This window comes from Musca vetustissima, unplaced genomic scaffold (assembly GCF_032173495.1).
Source record: "Musca vetustissima isolate MV318-11 ecotype Yass unplaced genomic scaffold, APGP_CSIRO_Mvet_v1 utg6823, whole genome shotgun sequence".
Taxonomy (NCBI): Eukaryota; Metazoa; Arthropoda; class Insecta; order Diptera; family Muscidae; genus Musca; species Musca vetustissima.
This window is the reverse complement of record NW_026883386.1, coordinates 314,481-334,418: the sequence shown is the minus strand read 5'-3', so window position 1 is coordinate 334,418 and position 19,938 is coordinate 314,481. Positions and strand designations below refer to the sequence as shown.

At 31.9% G+C, this 19,938-nt stretch overlaps 1 protein-coding gene across 1 annotated transcript in view; it reads left to right on the top strand.

Annotated features, from left to right (window-relative positions):
* Positions 1–9,787: 9,787 nt before the first annotated feature.
* The window catches only part of LOC133330259 (myosin-2 heavy chain, non muscle), a 31,415-nt gene continuing 21,264 nt past the window's right edge, over positions 9,788–19,938 (top strand). The window contains exons 1-7 of the mRNA XM_061538717.1: positions 9,788–9,977; positions 10,035–10,221; positions 12,777–13,062; positions 13,164–13,276; positions 13,350–13,473; positions 13,525–13,593; positions 18,195–18,600. Coding sequence (XP_061394701.1) covers positions 9,791–9,977; positions 10,035–10,221; positions 12,777–13,062; positions 13,164–13,276; positions 13,350–13,473; positions 13,525–13,593; positions 18,195–18,600 — 1,372 coding nt within the window. The 5' untranslated portion in view covers positions 9,788–9,790. The remainder of the gene's footprint in view (positions 9,978–10,034; positions 10,222–12,776; positions 13,063–13,163; positions 13,277–13,349; positions 13,474–13,524; positions 13,594–18,194; positions 18,601–19,938) is intronic.

Sequence of the window (19,938 nt, the reverse complement as noted above, 5' to 3'; positions counted from 1 at the left end):
TCTTCTATTATTTTTTTAAATATATGAATTTTGATGTGAGTCAGATTTTTTAAGGCCCTACTAAGTTCTTTTTTTTTTAAATTAGTTGTTTTTGTTTATAAGTCGCCTCCTCTCAGCAACAAAACCTATACAACACTACATTAATTTTAAACAACCTACATACATACAAACATAATTTTGTCCTTGGTTTTGTTTTTTGCTCGGTTTTTTGTTATTAAATAACATTTGAAATGTTGTTGAAATAAAACAAAAACAAAAAAAGAGGAAAACAAAACATAAAAAATAAACAATTAAGTTTAAGCCACAAGAAAAAAGAAAGAAAAAATAAATTAAAAAAAAAAATACAAAAAAAGAAACACTTGAAAAGTGTGTGTGAACCCCGAAATAAATTAAATAAAAAACCATACATTATAAACAAAAAATATTATAATTAATTAATAAAATTAAAAAACACAACAAATTTATAAAAAAATAAATTTAAAAAAAAAAAAAAATGATGAGAAAAAAAGATTTTGAAACGAAAATTACAACAACACCCCCCGCCCCGCCCCCACAACAAACACATTGACATTAATATGATGTTTAAAAAAAAAAAAATAAAAAACCAACAAAATTCCGATGATGATGATGCTGCTGTAGAAAGAAAAGAAATTTCCCTTTTTCCTCCCCGACCCCATAAAAAACAACAACATATTTACGAAATATTGTTAATGTATTTGTAATATAAAATATAATAAAAGAAAAAAAAAACAACAAAACCAACAAAAAATATTGCATACAATTTTTCTTTTTAACATGGAAATTCTTTTGCCTTTTTTCAAAAAAAAAAAAAAAAAAAAAGATAGCCCAACCAACAACTACATACATACATCCTCTATCTATATAATAATTATCAAATAAATTATTATTACAAAAAAACAATTTTGTGAATTCAAAAACAAAAAGGAAGTAAAGGAAACAAAACCTCACAAATAACCTAACAACTGTTGTTATTTTTCTTGTTCTTCATTTTGTATATGGAAAAGGAATGAAATTGGATAACAATAAAAAATGCAAGGAATTTAGTTTGAGAAAAAGAGGAAGATATGGTTTTATATATATATATATATATTTTTTTTTTTTCAAAAAATTCACTGTGCAACATCACTTTGTAGAATATTTGATTTAATTTTTTGTCAAAACTGAAATGTTAACATTTTGAAAAAAAAAAACATTTTTCGTTTTTTTTTTTAATTTGAGAAAAACGAAATTGGATAATATTATTTTTTATTATAATTATTATTTTGAAATGTGAGGAAGTTTTTGGAGAATGTTATTTTTCGCATTTTTCTTCTTTGAGAAAATTGTTGTTTAATTTTTTGTCATAACTGAAAATCTTCTTAAAATGGTTTTTGAAAATTTTTATTTTTCGTATTAATGGTTTTTTTACACGATATGTATTTTACACACAGTGAGTGTAATAAGTATTTTGCCTCAATACAAATTTGACAAATTTCTTTTAATATATATTTTTAAAACCAGCATACAAATTTGTAAAATGAATTTTGTATGATAGGATATGTTTGTGGACATATATAGATCTTATTTCTGCAAGAATCACTTTTTTTTAAGACCTATTGTATTTTACATATCGGCCAAAATCTATACCAACCCAAAAATGATTATCACAAAAAAGTATTTTGCATATATACGGAAATTTCAATGTGTTAAAACGGTATTCAATTACATTTTTTTCCGAATAGGACGCGCTCTATTTTCCTATGTGAAACATAACAACAAACATAAGCTGTTTGAATGAAACACATTGTTGAAAAAAAAATATTTCAATTCTAAGTCAAAGGAAAGGATGAAAAGGCAACAATTACAAATTATTATTTCGTTTGTAGGTGTTTAATAAAAAAAATGATGTTGATTTAAGAAAAAATAAAAGTGTTTTTTTTTTGTTTATAGGTTATGTCATATGTAAAATACATATGCCGATTTGAACACAAAAAATAAAAGTTTTGTGTACGTTGCTAATTTTGACACACATAAGGAACTAGATATGAATGAAATAAATGACAACACATATGTATGTAAAATACATATCGTGTAAAAACACCATAAGGAATTTAGATTAAAAAAAGTATTGTATTTTATTATTTTTTTTTTTTTAATAAAAAAATAAATTATGACAAAAACTTTAATCAAATATTTTAATTTTTTGAGAAAAAATAATACCAGATAAAAAAACAACAATTATCAAAATAGCGGAACTTTATTATTATTTTTTTTTTTTTGGAAAATCACATATTTTTGACCGCAAACTATGTTAAAAAATAAGGAGAAAATGCGTTTAAAGTTTGAGAGTCACTGTTGCCGTCACTTGTGGCAGACACAATAAATCGGCTATATCTTCTAGAGAAAGCTGATTTTTATGTGAACTGCTATTAGGTGTGATTGTTGGATGTATATATAAATGCAATTTAGGATATATAAAAAAGTGTTTTGTGTTTTTGTTAGGAAGATATCTAATAACAGTCCAACAGTTTAGAACAACGACAAAAAATCCTTTTAAATTCATGGTTTATAAATATTAGTTTTTTGCTTGTGGAAGACTTACATATATATATATATATATATATTGTAATACAAAGAAATATACGATAGGAGATCAATTTGATCTCGCTTAGGAAACACCTAAAATAAAATATGAAAACATGGATAATTTATTCTCACAAATTTGACTCTGAACACCTTTATTTTTTACATGTTTGATCTTTTTGATGATCAATACTTTTGGATCATCAAATCAGAAATCAATCAATTTGAGGGACATACAAAATTTATGTAAACAAAGCAGTATAATCATTATTAGGTTAGTTGTTTGCTTTCGACATGATGTACCACGAAAAAAATGCACATAGATGGATGTAGGTGGTTTAATTGCCTTCAGAACATAACCTCAAAATTTGTTGCACAGTGAATTTTAATGTGGCATTTTAATGTAGTAACATAAACGTGTTATAATTTAGATAACATAAGAAATTAAAATTATTCACCCTTATTACGGTAGGTGTAGTCGTTGTACGGCAGCTCTGGTAGGCGTAGTCGATTGCGTTGTGGTAGTCGTTTTTGGTCGGTATTATGTAAAATTTTCGACAACGCCAAATATTGTAATAGATTTTTCTTTTACTCTGTTACAAAACCAAATCAAAAATTGTTCGTTTAGAACCCTTTTTATATTGTATTGGAAAAACTATGTAATTTTGTTTGTTTTCTAATTAATTTTTGTGGTAATTGTAATTCTTATGAATATTGAGTAATGCAATAAAATAAAGTTGAATGTAACAGCTAATCAGTAAATATTTTTAAAATGCAATTTTAACACATTTTTATATATTTTTGTATGCTGTCGTCAAAAAAATCGTTCACGACAGATTTGGCGTATTGTAACGCCTTTCATAATACTGATTTGTCGTATAAATGCGACAGTGCCAAATTTTCAACACGACTACGCCATCCGTAATAAGGGTGATTAACTTTTAAGAATGGTCCAAAGGAAAAAAAAATTAAAATTTCTTCCTCTTCTCCTTACAAAGTACATCAATTTTTTTTCTAGAGAACTTTATAAATATGTCAAAGGACAATTTCCGATTCCCGATTTGTTTTCCATCGTCGTTGAGGATTATAACGCGTATTCAATGTAAAAAAAAAACACATTATTACACACAAAACGTTTCTCCTGATGTGCTGGTGTAAGACATTTGGTCCGGCCCCAGATCCTCTGCAAGAATGTAAAATTGTTTAATTCGATACATTTTTTGTGGTATTTATGAAATGGACAAAAATAATAAAAATGAGTAGATTCTTATAGTACGGGACAGAGCAGCAAATATATCTCTTTCCCAAACAGTCGCATTTAAAATTATTTTTTTTAGTTTAGTTTCATTATATTTTCATTCAAATATTATTTATGTGGTTTTTGTTAGCTTTTTTTGTTTTTTCCAAAGAAAAAAAGGAAAATTAATGTTTGCTCAACATATTATCAGAAACTAGGTTTAAAAATTAAAATAAAATAAAAATGCGAAAAAATAAAACATAAAAATGTTTTATTTTTTACTACATTTTCCAATAGCAACTTTCATAATATTTTAAATGGACATAACCACAAAACGAATATATATGAGCATCCTCCACACATTTCCCCCATCCCCATTGTAAATTCATATATATTTTTTTTTAAATAGTAAAAAAATCATAATTGTAAAGTAAAGTAAAAATTAGTAAAATAAATAAAAGTGTCCAGTGGCGGCAGCAGGCGGCAACGAACAGCAGAACAGTTCCGAAGTGCAGATGCTGTGGCGTTATTAATGGAAACCCAGAGGAATATAAAGTTTAGTTGGTTTAAGAAGGTTTTTTTGTTTAATTTTTTTTATTAAATATTTAAACACACACATACATATATATATAAAGAGAAGAAATTTAAAAATAATTTTTTTTTTTGAGAAAAAATATGGGATTTTTTTTTTTTTAAAAATTAAGCAAAATGAAAAAATATTTATTTTTATTATTGTATAAGTTTCCTATAAAACAAAAATTATAAAAAATCAAAAAAAAAAAAAAATATTGCTAAAAAATAACAAATTATGTTGGGTTTGTCATACAATCCACAACTAAAAAAAACAAAATTTAGTCGAGAGTAAAAAAAAAACTTTTCATAAAAAATATTGAAAACAATATTAAACGTTTACAATATATATATATATATATATATAAAGTTGCGAAAAATAAAATAGCACCAGTAACCTATTCATTTTGTTAAAACAAATACCTTTAATGGGGGAACGTTTTATGGACAGAAGATTGTGCTGTATGCGGAAAAGGTTCTCGAGAATATGTCAGACGACCACGGAATATAGAACTTAAAAAAAAATTGATACACTTTCCTATGTATTGCTTGTAAGGGTGGTGCTATTTTATTTTTCGCAGCTGTATATATATACGTATGATATATATATATAAACATCTAGTATATAACAAAATTTAAAACTACAGTCAAGGACAGAAAAAATAAACACACAAAACGTAAAGAAAAACAGGAAGAAGAAGAATAATGTGCAATGCATGCTAGTAACAAAAATAAAACTTGACAAAAAATTAAAAAAAAAATAATATGATGGCAGCTCTTAGAAGAAGAAAAAAAATACAACAAATATAATAATAACAACAACAAAAATGACCATTATTATGCCACTTTATTGATGATAACGTTTTTAACGTTCTACCCAAGCTGAAAACGATAAATGCAACAAAAACAACAACAACAAAATTGTATAAATTTTATTAGTTTTTGTTAAATGTATTTTTTTTTAAATTTAATATGAACAAAAACAACAACAATAACAATGAATGTGTAAATTTGTTTTATTTTTTTTTGTAAAATTTATTTTGAGTTTTTTTTAATGTGAACAAAAACAACAACAACAAAAGAAATTAAAAAATTGATTCAGTTTTTTTGTAAAATGTTTTCCTTTTTTAATTTGATTTAATATTCATTAAAAAATAATAAAAATAATATTTTTTTTAATAGCCGAACTTGAAGTCGATTTTATAGAAATCATTTAAAATCAAAAAATACGATCTGCAACTTTTCCCTTATAGAAGACCTGTGGAGAGCGTTCACAGAATCATCGTTTTTTTTAGCAACGATTGTCTCTTGGCAGGATTTTAAAGTGAATCTAAGGATGGATATTAGGACGTCTATAAGGACATTTTTTTAGATGATTTTAAGGCCGTCCATAGAGCAGACTTAAAGGTGATTCTAAGGACGAATTTAAAGCCGACTATAAACACGATTTTTACGGTAATTTTAAGGATGGATTAAAGGACTTCTATTTTGACAACTTTGAGGTGTCTTTAAGGGCTTCTATAAGATTTTTAGCAGTCTATAGAGAAAACTTAAATGCAACTCTAAGGACGAATATAAGGCCGACTTAAAAGGTGACTCTAAGGATGTATGTAATGCCAACTTTGAGATGAATTTAAGGTCGCCTATATGGACAACGTTGATTCTAATGACGTTTTAAAGACCGTCTATAGAGACGTCTTAAAGGTGTATATAAAGAGTTCAATTTAAGGTCGTCTATAAGGACGAATTTAAGGTAACTCTAAAGACGGATTTAAAAACATCTATAATGACAACTTTGAGGTACATTTAAGGACGACTTTATGGCCGTCTATAGGCACGACATGGAGGTGTCTTTAAGGACTTATATAAGGATTACATTAAAGTGACTCTAAGGACGATTTTATGGCCATCTATAGAGACAGATTAAAGGTGACTCTAAGGATGGATTTAAGGTCGCCTATAACGACAACTATGAGGTGACTCTAAGGACGATTTTATGACCGTTTATTGAGGCGACTTTAAGGGCAACATTTAAGGACTTCTATAATGACAACGATTTTAAGATCGTCTATATAGAGGTCTTAAGGCCTCTTCTATAGGGCCACTTTAAGTTCTGCTATAGAGACGCCTAATATCGACGATATACAGAGGTGACTTTGACATTGCTCTTAGACAGAGTTGGCTCTGGGTCTAAGGGACGATTTAAAGGATGTCTATTGAACCGACTTTAAAGCCGTCTATTGGTGAATAATTTTGAATATTTATACCGTTTTTTTAGTTGAGAGAGTTTTGAGACCTTCTTTAAGGCCAGGCACGACTTAAAAGTTTTCTATAAAACAATTTTTTTAGGGCTTTTTATATCGACGACATTCTTGCCGTTTATATAATCAAATTTAATTCTTCTTTATAGGCAGCCTTAATGGCCTTTCTATAGGCAGCCTTAAACACATCTCCGCTTAACTCTAGTTTTAAAAGTCCTCAAATTTTTTAAGGAGACATTAAAGACATAATACTTTAAAAAGTTCCAATTGGATTCTTTAAAAGCAGTCACCATCATCTTATAATTGTTTTCCAATAAGTCCTTCAACATTCTTTTAAGATCGCCTGCAGTAAATCGAATCGAATTAAGGTCAACAAAACAACCCGACTTTAGGCTGAGCTATAAAACAACTTATAGCTCGACCCTTTACCACTGAAACATTAACGAAATATAAATTTAAAAATTCAAATTCCAATTGAATTCTGGAAATGCAGTCATCATCATCATCTTAAACATTTTTGTCCAATAAGTCCTTCAACATAAAAAGCCCGACTTTAGGCTCACCTATAAAACAGGTAAAAGTTCGCCCCTTTACTGAGACATTAAATTCAAATTCCAATTGGATTCTTTAAATGCAGCCATCATCATCGTTTTTAGACCGAATCGAATCAAAATAAGGCCAACAAAAGAACCCCGACTTTAGGTTCGCCAGAGACATAAAAAAAATAAAACCTTCAAAACGCAAATTCCAATTGGATTCTTTATAAGCAGCCATCATCATCTACTATTTTTTTCAAAAGTCATTATTTTTTTTTTAATTAAAAAAATAGGTATGCCTTGCATAAAAAATGATAATTAAAAAAGAACAACAACAACAAAATATTTAGGAAAAGAATTTTCAATTAATTTTCTTTGTCCATCGCTGTATATATCAAAATACATACAAACATACATAAATAAAAATAAAAACAACAAAACAATTATATAAGAAAAGAACAACAAAAATACTTATATAAAAAATAAAATAAAAAAACTTATATAAAAAATAAAATAAAAAAACTTATATAAAAAATAAAAAAAATACTTATATATAAATTAAATAATAAATACTATAGCTAAACTTTATTATATACATAGCTATTCCATCTAAAGAAATTCAAAATGCTAACAAAAGAAAAGCAAATAATCCATAACAAAAAAATTAAAAAAAAAATATTTCACACACACACACATATAAGAATGGAAACCCTTGACGTCATTAAAAACTAGCAAAAAAATATATAAAAATAAAATTAAAAAATAAAAAGAAATATATACAAAGGGTGATGATATAAGCAAGAAAAGAAAAATTAACAAAACAAACTCACACACATATAAAATTAAAATTAAAAAATAAAATAAAAAATTAAATCAATTAATTAATAATAATAAAAGATGGTGTGAACAACAAACAACAATGAAATATTATTAATAATAAATTTACTATTACAAGAAAGAAAAACAAAAGAACAAGAATAAGAAAATAATTATATAAGAAATAATAAATAATTATATAAAAAAATCAACATGTTGAGAGGTTGAAAAAAAAATAATAATGATAATAAACAAACAAAAGAAGAAGAAGAAGCAAACGCTGAGTTAAAGAAACCAAGAACTAAAAACGATAAATAAAAAAAAACAATTAAGCTATAATATTAATTAATAAATATTAATTAATCTATAACATTAATTAATCGATAATATTAATTAATCGATAATATTAATTAATATTAAATATATACCAAGATGATTGGATTTGTCTCTCCTCCTCCTAGTTTGGGGTTCAACTTTCAACCTAACCTCAATTTAAGAAAATGAAAAAACGAAAAACAAAAAACTAGATAACTTGATAAATATATAATATATGGGGATGCTGCTGTCAGAGAAATGTCACATTTATGAAATGTTGACATTTTCCCACAACTCCATAAAAATTGTTTCTTTTTTTACAAAAAATTTTGGAATCCGATAGTGTTGGAATCATAAATGAATACAACAACAACAACAAAAAGAAAGAAAAAACAAAACCCATGTATTTTTATTTTGAAAACAAAAAAGGTAAAACTTAAAAAAATAATAAAAGAAGAAGAGTAAAAATAATACAACAAATAGAGAAGGGGGGCTTTCAATACATTATATTCTGTACAGAAGAAAAACCAAGAAATACAAAAACAAATAAAAAACAAAATTGTTTCCTTATTATAGGAAAAAATTCTAAAAAAAATTCTGGTTTTATTAAAAAAATTAAAAACTAGGTTACAAAAAAATATTTAAAAAGTAAGTAGTAAAAATACTTCAGATTATCTTAAAGTCATCGATAAACAGCTTTAAAGGCATCGTCTAATACAGAGATGCCTCTAAAGGCGTCAATACAGACAGTTATAAAGGTGTCACTACAGACATTGTTAAAGGCGTCACTACAGACAGCCTTAAAGGCGTCACTACAGACGCGTCTCTATAGACAGCCTTAAAGGCGTCTCTATAGACAGCCTTAAAGGCGTCTCTATAGACAGCCTTAAAGGCGTCTCTATAGACAGCCTTAAAGGCGTCTCTATAGACAGCCTTAAAGGCGTATCTATAGACAGCCTTAAAGGCGTATCTATAGACAGCCTTAAAGGCGTCTCTATAGACAGCCTTAAAGGCGTCTCTATAGACAGTCTTAAAAGCGTCTCTATAGACAGCCTTAATGGCGTCTCTATAGACAGCCTTACAGGCGTCTCTATAGACAGCCTTAAAGGCGTCTCTATAGACAGCCTTAAAGGCGTCTCTATAGACAGCCTTAAAGGCGTCTCAATAGACAGCCTTAAAGGAGTCTCAATAGGCAGTCTCCACAGACTGTCTAAAAAACGTTTCTACAGACAGCCTAAAAGGCGTCTCCCCACAGACAGACAGACTACAGACAGCCTTAAAACCGACCTTATTGATGACCTTGAATTTGTACTTATCTCTAAAGACAATCTTAATGCCGTTTTGGTTTTCAATTGGAAGTTTTTCAGAAAATGGGAATTGAAATCGAATAATTAAATACTTAAACAAATCAAACAAAATCTAATAATTTTCCTTTTTATTTCAAAGTAGCTTTCAAAATCTTTTGAAAAACCATGGAACGACGTGGTCGCATACCAGTTGCCAAATTCCGTACTCAAGAGGGTAAGACACGCAGCCGCAGTAGGGTACGTGAGCCTGATTACAATGAACAAGATCCCGAAACTGATTTGTTTACTCTGTTGGAGGATAATATTGCCCTGAAGGAGGAGAATAAGGCTCTGAAATTGGAATTGGAGGATCGTAAGTAGAGAGAAATTTTGAAATTTAAAAATTTACCTCGATTTTGTTTTCTTACAGACAAAAAAATCCAAAATGAATTGCTGGAGGAGAATTCAAAAATGTCCGAACAATTGGAGGCAATGAAGAAACAACACTCCGAAATGGATATGGAAATTAAGAGTTTGACTGCTAAATTCCAGAAGGTGCAAAATGAACGTAACGCCTTGGATAAGTTGCACAAAATGAAGGCGGAGAATATAACAAGGTGACGATCCACTAAAAGGCTTCGATTTTTTATAAGGGTCAATACAATAACCGGAGATTTTTGAAAGCATTTTTATGAGGGACTAATTTTTAAAGAATTTCTATAAGCTGCTATCTCCACAATAGGCGTGGATTTGTTAAGGAATTTTTATAAGGGACCCTATAAGGGACCATTATAAATATTGGCGTGGATTTTTTAAAGAATTTTTATAAGGGACCATTATAACCATAGGCGTGGATTTTTTAAAGAATTTTTATAAGGGACCATTATAACCATAGGCGTGGATTTTTTAAAGAATTTTTATAAGGGACCATTATAACCATAGGCGTGGATTTTTTAAAGAATTTTTATAAGGGACCATTATAACCATAGGCGTGGATTTTTTAAAGAATTTTTATAAGGGACCATTATAACCATAGGCGTGGATTTTTTAAAGAATTTTTATAAGGGACCATTATAACCATAGGCGTGGATTTTTTAAAGAATTTTTATAAGGGACCATTATAACCATAGGCGTGGATTTTTTAAAGAATTTTTATAAGGGACCATTATAACCATAGGCGTGGATTTTTTAAAGAATTTTTATAAGGGACCATTATAACCATAGGCGTGGATTTTTTAAAGAATTTTTATAAGGGACCATTATAACCATAGGCGTGGATTTTTTAAAGAATTTTTATAAGGGACCATTATAACCATAGGCGTGGATTTTTTAAAGAATTTTTATAAGGGACCATTATAACCATAGGCGTGGATTTTTTAAAGAATTTTTATAAGGGACCATTATAACCATAGGCGTGGATTTTTTAAAGAATTTTTATAAGGGACCATTATAACCATAGGCGTGGATTTTTTAAAGAATTTTTATAAGGGACCATTATAACCATAGGCGTGGATTTTTTAAAGAATTTTTATAAGGGACCATCTCTACAATAGGCGTGGATTTTTTAAAGAATTTTTATAAGGGACCATCTCTACAATAGGCGTGGATTTTTTAAATAATTTTTATAAGGGACCATCTCTACAATAGGCGTGGATTTTTTAAATAATTTTTATAAGGGACCATCTCTACAATAGGCGTGGATTTTTTAAATAATTTTTATAAGGGACCATCTCTACAATAGGCGTGGATTTGTTAAATAATTTTTATAAGGGACCATCTCTACAATAGGCGTGGATTTTTAAAATAATTTTTATAAGGGACCATCTCTACAATAGGCGTGGATTTGTTAAAGAATTTTTATAAGGGACCATCTCTACAATAGGCGTGGATTTGTTAAAGAATTTTTATAAGGGACCATCTCTACAATAGGCGTGGATTTGTTAAAGAATTTTTATAAGGGACCATCTCTACAATAGGCGTGGATTTGTTAAAGAATTTTTATAAGGGACCATCTCTACAATAGGCGTGGATTTGTTAAAGAATTTTTATAAGGGACCATCTCTACAATAGGCGTGGATTTGTTAAAGAATTTTTATAAGGGACCATCTCTACAATAGGCGTGGATTTGTTAAAGAATTTTTATAAGGGACCATCTCTACAATAGGCGTGGATTTGTTAAAGAATTTTTATAAGGGACCATCTCTACAATAGGCGTGGATTTGTTAAAGAATTTTTATAAGGGACCATCTCTACAATAGGCGTGGATTTGTTAAAGAATTTTTATAAGGGACCATCTCTACAATAGGCGTGGATTTGTTAAAGAATTTTTATAAGGGACCATCTCTACAATAGGCGTGGATTTGTTAAAGAATTTTTATAAGGGACCATCTCTAACAATAGGCGTGGATTTGTTAAAGAATTTTTATAAGGGACCATCTCTACAATAGGCGTGGATTTGTTAAAGAATTTTTATAAGGGACCATCTCTACAATAGGCGTGGATTTGTTAAAGAATTTTTATAAGGGACCATCTCTACAATAGGCGTGGATTTGTTAAAGAATTTTTATAAGGGACCATCTCTACAATAGGCGTGGATTTTTTAAATAATTTTTATAAGGGACCATCTCTACAATAGGCGTGGATTTTTTAAATAATTTTTATAAGGGACCATCTCTTCAATAGGCGTGGATTTGTTAAAGAATTTTTATAAGGGACCATCTCTACAATAGGCGTGGATTTGTTAAAGAATTTTTATAAGGGACCATCTCTACAATAGGCGTGGATTTGTTAAAGAATTTTTATAAGGGACCATCTCTACAATAGGCGTGGATTTGTTAAAGAATTTTTATAAGGGACCATCTCTACAATAGGCGTGGATTTGTTAAAGAATTTTTATAAGGGACCATCTCTACAATAGGCGTGGATTTGTTAAAGAATTTTTATAAGGGACCATCTCTACAATAGGCGTGGATTTGTTAAAGAATTTTTATAAGGGACCATCTCTACAATAGGCGTGGATTTGTTAAAGAATTTTTATAAGGGACCATCTCTACAATAGGCGTGGATTTGTTAAAGAATTTTTATAAGGGACCATCTCTACAATAGGCGTGGATTTTTTAAGAATTTGTATTCCACCATTATTTACTAATCCTCTTTATTTTTTCTTCTTCAGCCTCTCCCAAGAGTTACAACTCCTTAAAGATCGCCAGGAAAATATGTCCAATGCGGTGGTTTGCTCACACAGCCTTAAATCGAAACTACTGAAACTTTTGCCCACATTGGCGACCACAGCCGAAATGGAGAGCATAATTGAGGCCGATACGGCACTGGCCACCCCACTGACCAGTGAATTGGTTGAGAAAATGGTCGATGAATTTATGGCATTGAAAACATCCATGAATTCGGTGGAATTGCAATTGTACGAAGCCAATGAAAAAATTGCCGAACTTATTGAGAATGTAAGTGTTCCCCAGCGCATGCTGGACAATTGAGTTCAGTTATTGTTGTTTTTTCAATGTTTGTATGTACGTCTATATGTATAATTTCTCTGTTCCTGTAGCAACATCACCTGGACGAGGAAAATGAAACCTTACGCACGGAAAATACCAATCTAACCAAGGTGGCAAAACTTTTAACGGAAAATATGAAAGAGAGTGTGGAAACGAGCAAAAAGTAATTTCATTTTGAAAGCGGGTTTTGTTTTTTAAATTTAAATAAATAATTATTTTGTTTTTGTTTTGTTTAGAATGGAAGCTGCCCTAATTAAATTGAAACAACGCAACGATGAATTAGTGGCCAAAACCCGAGATGCCACTGATGGTGTTGCCAGTGGTGATGCTGCTGCTACGGCAGCTGTCTCACAACCACCTGTACCAACTACTCCAATACCACCCTCTCCCACCACGGCCAAGGCCAATGAGGAATTTGAACAAATCAAAGAAGAAGTTGAGTCACAAAATCGGGACCATAATGAACGCATCGTTGAAATGGTAAGTTTAGAGCCATAAAACTACTGTGTTGGGGTGGGTGAATTCATCAGCGATCATTTCATTCGCCGCATTCCCATCAACAATGCATAGAGGTTAAGTACATGGGGATATTTCGAAGCAATTTCAATACACAATGATTGTTAGAAAATTCTTGAAAAAATGCACACCTGTAGTGGAGATTGTCCCTTATAAAAATTCTTTAAAAAATCCACACCTAAAAAAATCGACGGTTGTTGTAGAGATGGTCCCTTATAAAAATTCTTAAAAAAATCCGCGCCTATTGTAGAGATGGTCACTTATAAAAATTCTTAAAAAATTCTTTAAAAAAATCTCCGGTTTTTGTAGAGATGGTCCCTTATAGAATTTCTTCAAAAAATCCCTTATGAAAATTCTCTAAAAAAAATCCACGCCTATTGTGGACATGGTCCTTTATAAAAATTCTTAAAAAAATCCACGCCTATTGTGGACATGGTCCTTTATAAAAATTCTTAAAAAAATCCACGCCTGTGGTGGAGACAGTCCCTTATAAAAATTCTTTAAAAAATCCACGCCTGTGGTGGAGACAGTCCCTTATAAAAATTCTTTAAAAAATCCACGCCTGTGTTGGAGATGGTCCCTTATAAAAATTCTTTAAAAAATCCACGCCTGTGGTGGAGACAGTCCCTTATAAAAATTCTTAAAAAATCCACGCCTATTATAGAGTTGGTCCCTTTTAAAAATTCTTTAAAAAAGGGACGCCTATTGTAGAGATGGTCCTTTAAAAAAATCCACGCCTGTGGTGGAGACAGTCCTTTATAAAAATTCTTTAAAAAATCCCCGGTTATTGTAGAGTTGGTCCCTTATAAAAAATCTTTAAAATATCGACGCCTGATGTGGAGATGGTCCCCTATAAAAATACTTTAAAATATCCACGCCTGTTGTGTAGATGGTCCCCTAAAAAATTCTTTATAAAATCCACGCCTATTTAAAAAATCCACGCTTATTGTAGAGTTGGTCCCTTCTAAAAAATCTTTAAAAATCCACGCCTATTGTGGAGATGGTACCTTATAAAAAATTCTTTAAAAATCCACGCCTATTGTAGAGATGGTCCCCTATAAAAATTCTTTAAAAAAATCCACGCCTGTAGAGCAGCAGGGCTTTGAAAAATATTAATTTTAAAAAAATCCACGCCTGTAGAGGAGAAAGTCTCTTAAAAAATTCTTTAAAAAAATCCACGCCTGTAGAGGGGAAAGTCTCTTAAAAAAATTCTTTATAAAATCCACGCCTATTGTGGATATGGTCCCTTATGAAAATTCTTTAAAAAAATCCACGCCTATTCTCGAGGTGGTCCCTTATAAAAATTCCCCAAAAAAATCCATGCCTATTGTAGAGATGGTCCCTTATAAAAATTCTTTAATAAATTTAATAAAATTATTAATTTTAAATTTAATACAATCATTGTGTATTGAGTGACAACTTTTTTTTCACACAAGATCAACACATTCATATACACCCAGAAAAAACAATTTAATTAAAAAAATCTCACAATCATAACAACAACAAATTGAAAAAAAAATCACAAAAGAAGTGGCCACAATTTTTAATTCATTCATTCTAATTGCCATTTAAATTTCATTTGAAAAAATACCAACCGCTTAAAATAAATTCATTTTGTACAGTACCATCAAGCTACCATTACATAAATGCAAGTATATATAAATATATATATGAAATCTGCACACCATTATAATAATAATCTCAATCTCCATCTTTTTGCACACACACAATTATGTATTTTATAATAACAAAATTGGTAAATTAGGGCTTGAAGCGTGTATCGGGTTTCTTCCGAAACATAAATATATTTAGGGGTGGTAATACAACTCCGACACAAACCGCAACGCCACCAAACAATGGTACAGCAACTGAGGCAGTGGCTGCTGCTACGGCAGGAGAAAAACAATAGACAACAAAAAGAAAACAACCAGTCAGCCAGCCCTCCACCCACACACCAACAAAAATGTACAACTCCCCACAAAAACCCAATGTGCAAAATTTAAATCTCCATGGCAAAATTCCCGCTCTCTGAAAAATTCCGAAAAGAAAAATTAAGGCCCCTTGTTTCCTCCGTTATTTGGCTATTGTTGTGGGGGTGGGTGATGTGGCTCAACAAAATAACTCAACTTTACTCGCTCTCTCTCAATATACCAACAAACGAACAAAATAAAACAACCAACGAGTAATTTCTATTTCTATATATATGTATGTAGTGGTGGTGGTATAAACCTACCTAACTCTTTACTATAAGTAACCATAGACCAGACCATACAGTCATAACAAACTGATAATCAAGATGCTGATGCTGGTTGGTGATGGCCGGTAAAGTTTCCGAACACACAAAATATGGATAAATAAACCAAGGCAAGATTTAGTTGTCCTTGTTTTTATTTTGGAATGAAATTTTGTTGTTTGTTTTGTTGTTAAAAAAATTGTTCTACTAACACCTTAGCTTTAATGTATGCTGGGATTTTTTTCTTAGGGGTTTTAGTAAGTTATAAGGTGGAACAGTTCGGAATGAAAAAAATATCTGAGAAATTCTATGCTGATTCATTATCCGGAGATCCTGACCTAATGAAAGTCGAAGTCATCTCCTATACCGTACGTGAATTTGAAGTCATCTCATCTACCGCTGATGACCCCCGAAGTCATTTTCTCTCCTGTATATATATTCGAATTCATCTCCTATACCGTAGATGATTTTCGAAGTCATTTCCTGTACTGTAGGTGTCTTTCGAAGTCTTCCTCGGTACTGTATATAACTCCCGAAGTCATTCTATGTACCGTAGATTACCTTCGAAGTAATCTCCTATACAGTATATAGTTTCCGAAGTCATTCTCTGGACCTTATATGGCCTTCGAAGTCATCTTCATTGCAGTATATGACCTCAGAAGTCATGTCCTATACCGTAGATTTTCGAAGTAATCTGAAGATTTTTTAAGTCATCTTCTATACTGTATATGACTTCTGAATACATCCTCTGACTTCCGAAGTCATTCTCTGTACCATAGTCGACTTCTAAGTCAAATTCTCTACTGTAGATTACTTCCGAAGTCATTTCCTATACCATATATGGCCTATGAAGTAATTTCTTGTACCCTAGATGACTTCCGAGGTAATCTCCTATACAGTATATGGCTTCCGAAGTCATCCTCTGAACGATATAAGACTTCCGAAGTCATATTCTGTACCGAAGACGACTTCCGAGGTCATATTCTATACCAAAGAAGGACTTAGAAGTCATCTCCTACATCGCATATGGTCTCCGAAGTATTCTTCTATACCGTAGAAGTTATCTCCTATACCGTAGATAACCTCCGAAGTCATTTCCTATACTGTAGATGATTTTCGAAGTCATCTTTTTTGTCCGTAGTTGACTTTCGAAGTCATCTCCTGTGCGCTAGATGACATCCGAAGTGATCTCATCTACAGTACATGACTTCCGAAGTGATCTCATCTACAGTACATGACTTCCGAAGTCATTCTCTGTACCGTTGATGACTTCCGAAGGTATATCCTGTTCCGTAGATGACTTTCGAAGTCATTTCATATACCATAGATGATATTCGAAGTCTTCTTCGATACCGTAGATGATTTTCGAAGTCATCTCATGTACGGTTGATGACCTCCGAAGTCATTTCCTATACCGCAGATGACTTCCGAAGTCATCTCCTGCACTGTAGATATCTTTCGAAGTGATCTCAGGTATCGTAGATGACTTTCGAAGTTATCTCCCGTATCGTAGATGATGTAGATGATTTTCGAAGCCATTTCCTATACCCTAGATGATTTTCGAAGTCATCTCGTATACAATATATGACTTCTTCTGTACAGCAGATGACTTCGGAAGTCATCTTCTCCGCCTTATATGGCTTTAGAAGTTGTCCTCTGTACCTTATATGACTTTCTAAGTTGTCCTCTGTACCGTATATGACTTCCGAAGTCATCCTCTGTACTGTATATGGTTTTCGAAGTCATCCTCTGTACCGTGTTTAACTTTCGATGTCATTCTCTGTACAATAGCTGATTTTCGAAGTCATCTCCTATGCCCTAGATGACTTTCGAAGTGATTTCATGTACCGTTGATGACCTCCGAAGGCATCCCCCATGACCTCCGAAATCATTTTCCCTAAATTACTGCCCAAGGTATCTCCTATACCCTAGATGACTTCCGAAGTGATTTTCTATACCGTTGTAGAACTTTGAACTTCCGAAGTTATCTATCGCAAAGAAGATGCTTCCAAAGTCATTGATCGGATGACCCAAAACGCTTTCGTATCTTTCCGAATTGTTCCCCTACTATATACACCATACACCCTCACAATTATATTATATTGCGGTTTTTTACTTATAAGCAAAAACAATCTGGCAACACTCTCTTTTTGTATTATATCCCAAAAAACCCAAAATTTTGTAAATTAGAAAAAAGCTATTTTAGTTTTAGTACTAATTTTTTTCTAACCCTAATATTTTTCTTTCTGCCCCGCCCTTCGCCCTCGTTCTTTTTTTGTGTTCGTCCTACTACGCTCCATTCTCCAATCCAATCCAAACTATTAACCCGTAGCAAAAACTCTTGGATGCGGCTATAGAAAAAACTACTAACGATGAACTAAAAACCTTACAACTAAAATTATCGATTATGGAGGATGAGCTGCGCAAAGCTTTAGCTAGAGCCGATGCGGCTGAAAATGAATTGGCGAAGTTGAAAAATGCCAATGTAATAGAACAGCCAGCTGTGGATAGGCCTATAGTAGCGCCACCACCGCCTCCGCCAATGCCTGAATCATTGCTTTATAAGCCCACCACACCTGCCATAAGACCCCTAACATCCGGTCAGGCAGATGCCAGTTTTTCGGATAGCATCGCTAAAATGCATGATCTGCAAAGAAATAATGAAAGTGGTGGCGAAGGTGTATCGCAAAAACTAATCGAAACGGTTAAGCAACAGGTACAACCCGAAGCAGCAACAGGTAGGTGGTGTTACAAAAATTTTCCAGATTATTCGGTTACTACACAAAGTTACACAGGTTACACGCGCACCCACCCACCCGCACACAAAATACACTTCCCTCAAAATTATTATTCGTATTATTCGACTCGATATTACAACGAAGTAGGTAACACACGTGCTTGGCCTCCTCGCTCCCCCCCCACACACGGATACTATGGCTATGACTATGTGTCTCTCTGTGTGTGTAGATATTTTTGGAGCTCTTTTTTCTTTTGGTATTGAGTGTTTTGAGGTGAACCGAGTTATAACTCATTACGGTTGTGCTCAGCTAAATGAGATTGAATGGGACTTGCAGAACAATTCTGATGCTGACCTGCTGACTTTGATTTTCTGTGCGCTTAATAACAACTTTTCGCTACTCTCCTCTCTTTGTGGAACAACTGGCTGAACAGACAGACGGACTGTACTGCCTTAATACAGACATCACTACTCGTACATCTCATGACTAATTTATTCAGGCCAAATAAATAAATATGAGGTATTGGCCTATATTTTGTATGTATGTATTTTATGCAGGGCAGAAATTTTGAAGTAAAAATATTTTGTTAATATTATATAGGCCTTGAAATATTCTTTAAAAAAATGGACACCTTAAAGGACCCTGGAAAAATATTCCTGAAAAAAATATTTTTTAAAAAGTCACGCCTTATATAGGCATTGAAAAAATATTCTTTGAAAAATCCACGCCATGTATATTTACATAGCTGGCTTGTGACAGAACTTTCATTTCATAAGCCGAGCTTAGAAAAGATTTCCAGACGCGTCGGTCTTTTGCGAAGTTTTTCCAATTTGAAAGACCATATTCGGCAATGTTGTCTTCGTCTTGATCTTTCCATCGTATTCGTGGCCTTCCCCTTCTGCGTGAATCATCAGCTGGTTCGCTTTTATATGCCATCTGGGCTGGGGCATCTTCATCCAATCTCACAACATGACCTAGCCAACGTAGTCGCTGCAGCTTAATACGTCTAACAATGCCGGTGTCCAAGAGTAGCTGGTACAGCTCATGGTTCATTCGACGGCGATATTTACCGTCAACGCAGATCGGCCCAGGTTTTCTTCGTCATCTCTACAGGAGGATGTGCCTGCGCCAAAGCCTTCGGTTTGGCGTTTTACCCGTTGGTAGAATGTTCGGACTTTTTTCTGACTCCTGTACATCTCGATTTGCTCACGTTTTTCTTGTCCTTTCTTCTTTTTTCTGAAAATACGTTTCTCCCTTTCTCCAGATAATTCTGCATCGCATTACGTTTTGCTACTGTCCACAGGGTTGCCCTATACGCTGCGTTTTTCATATCAGTAG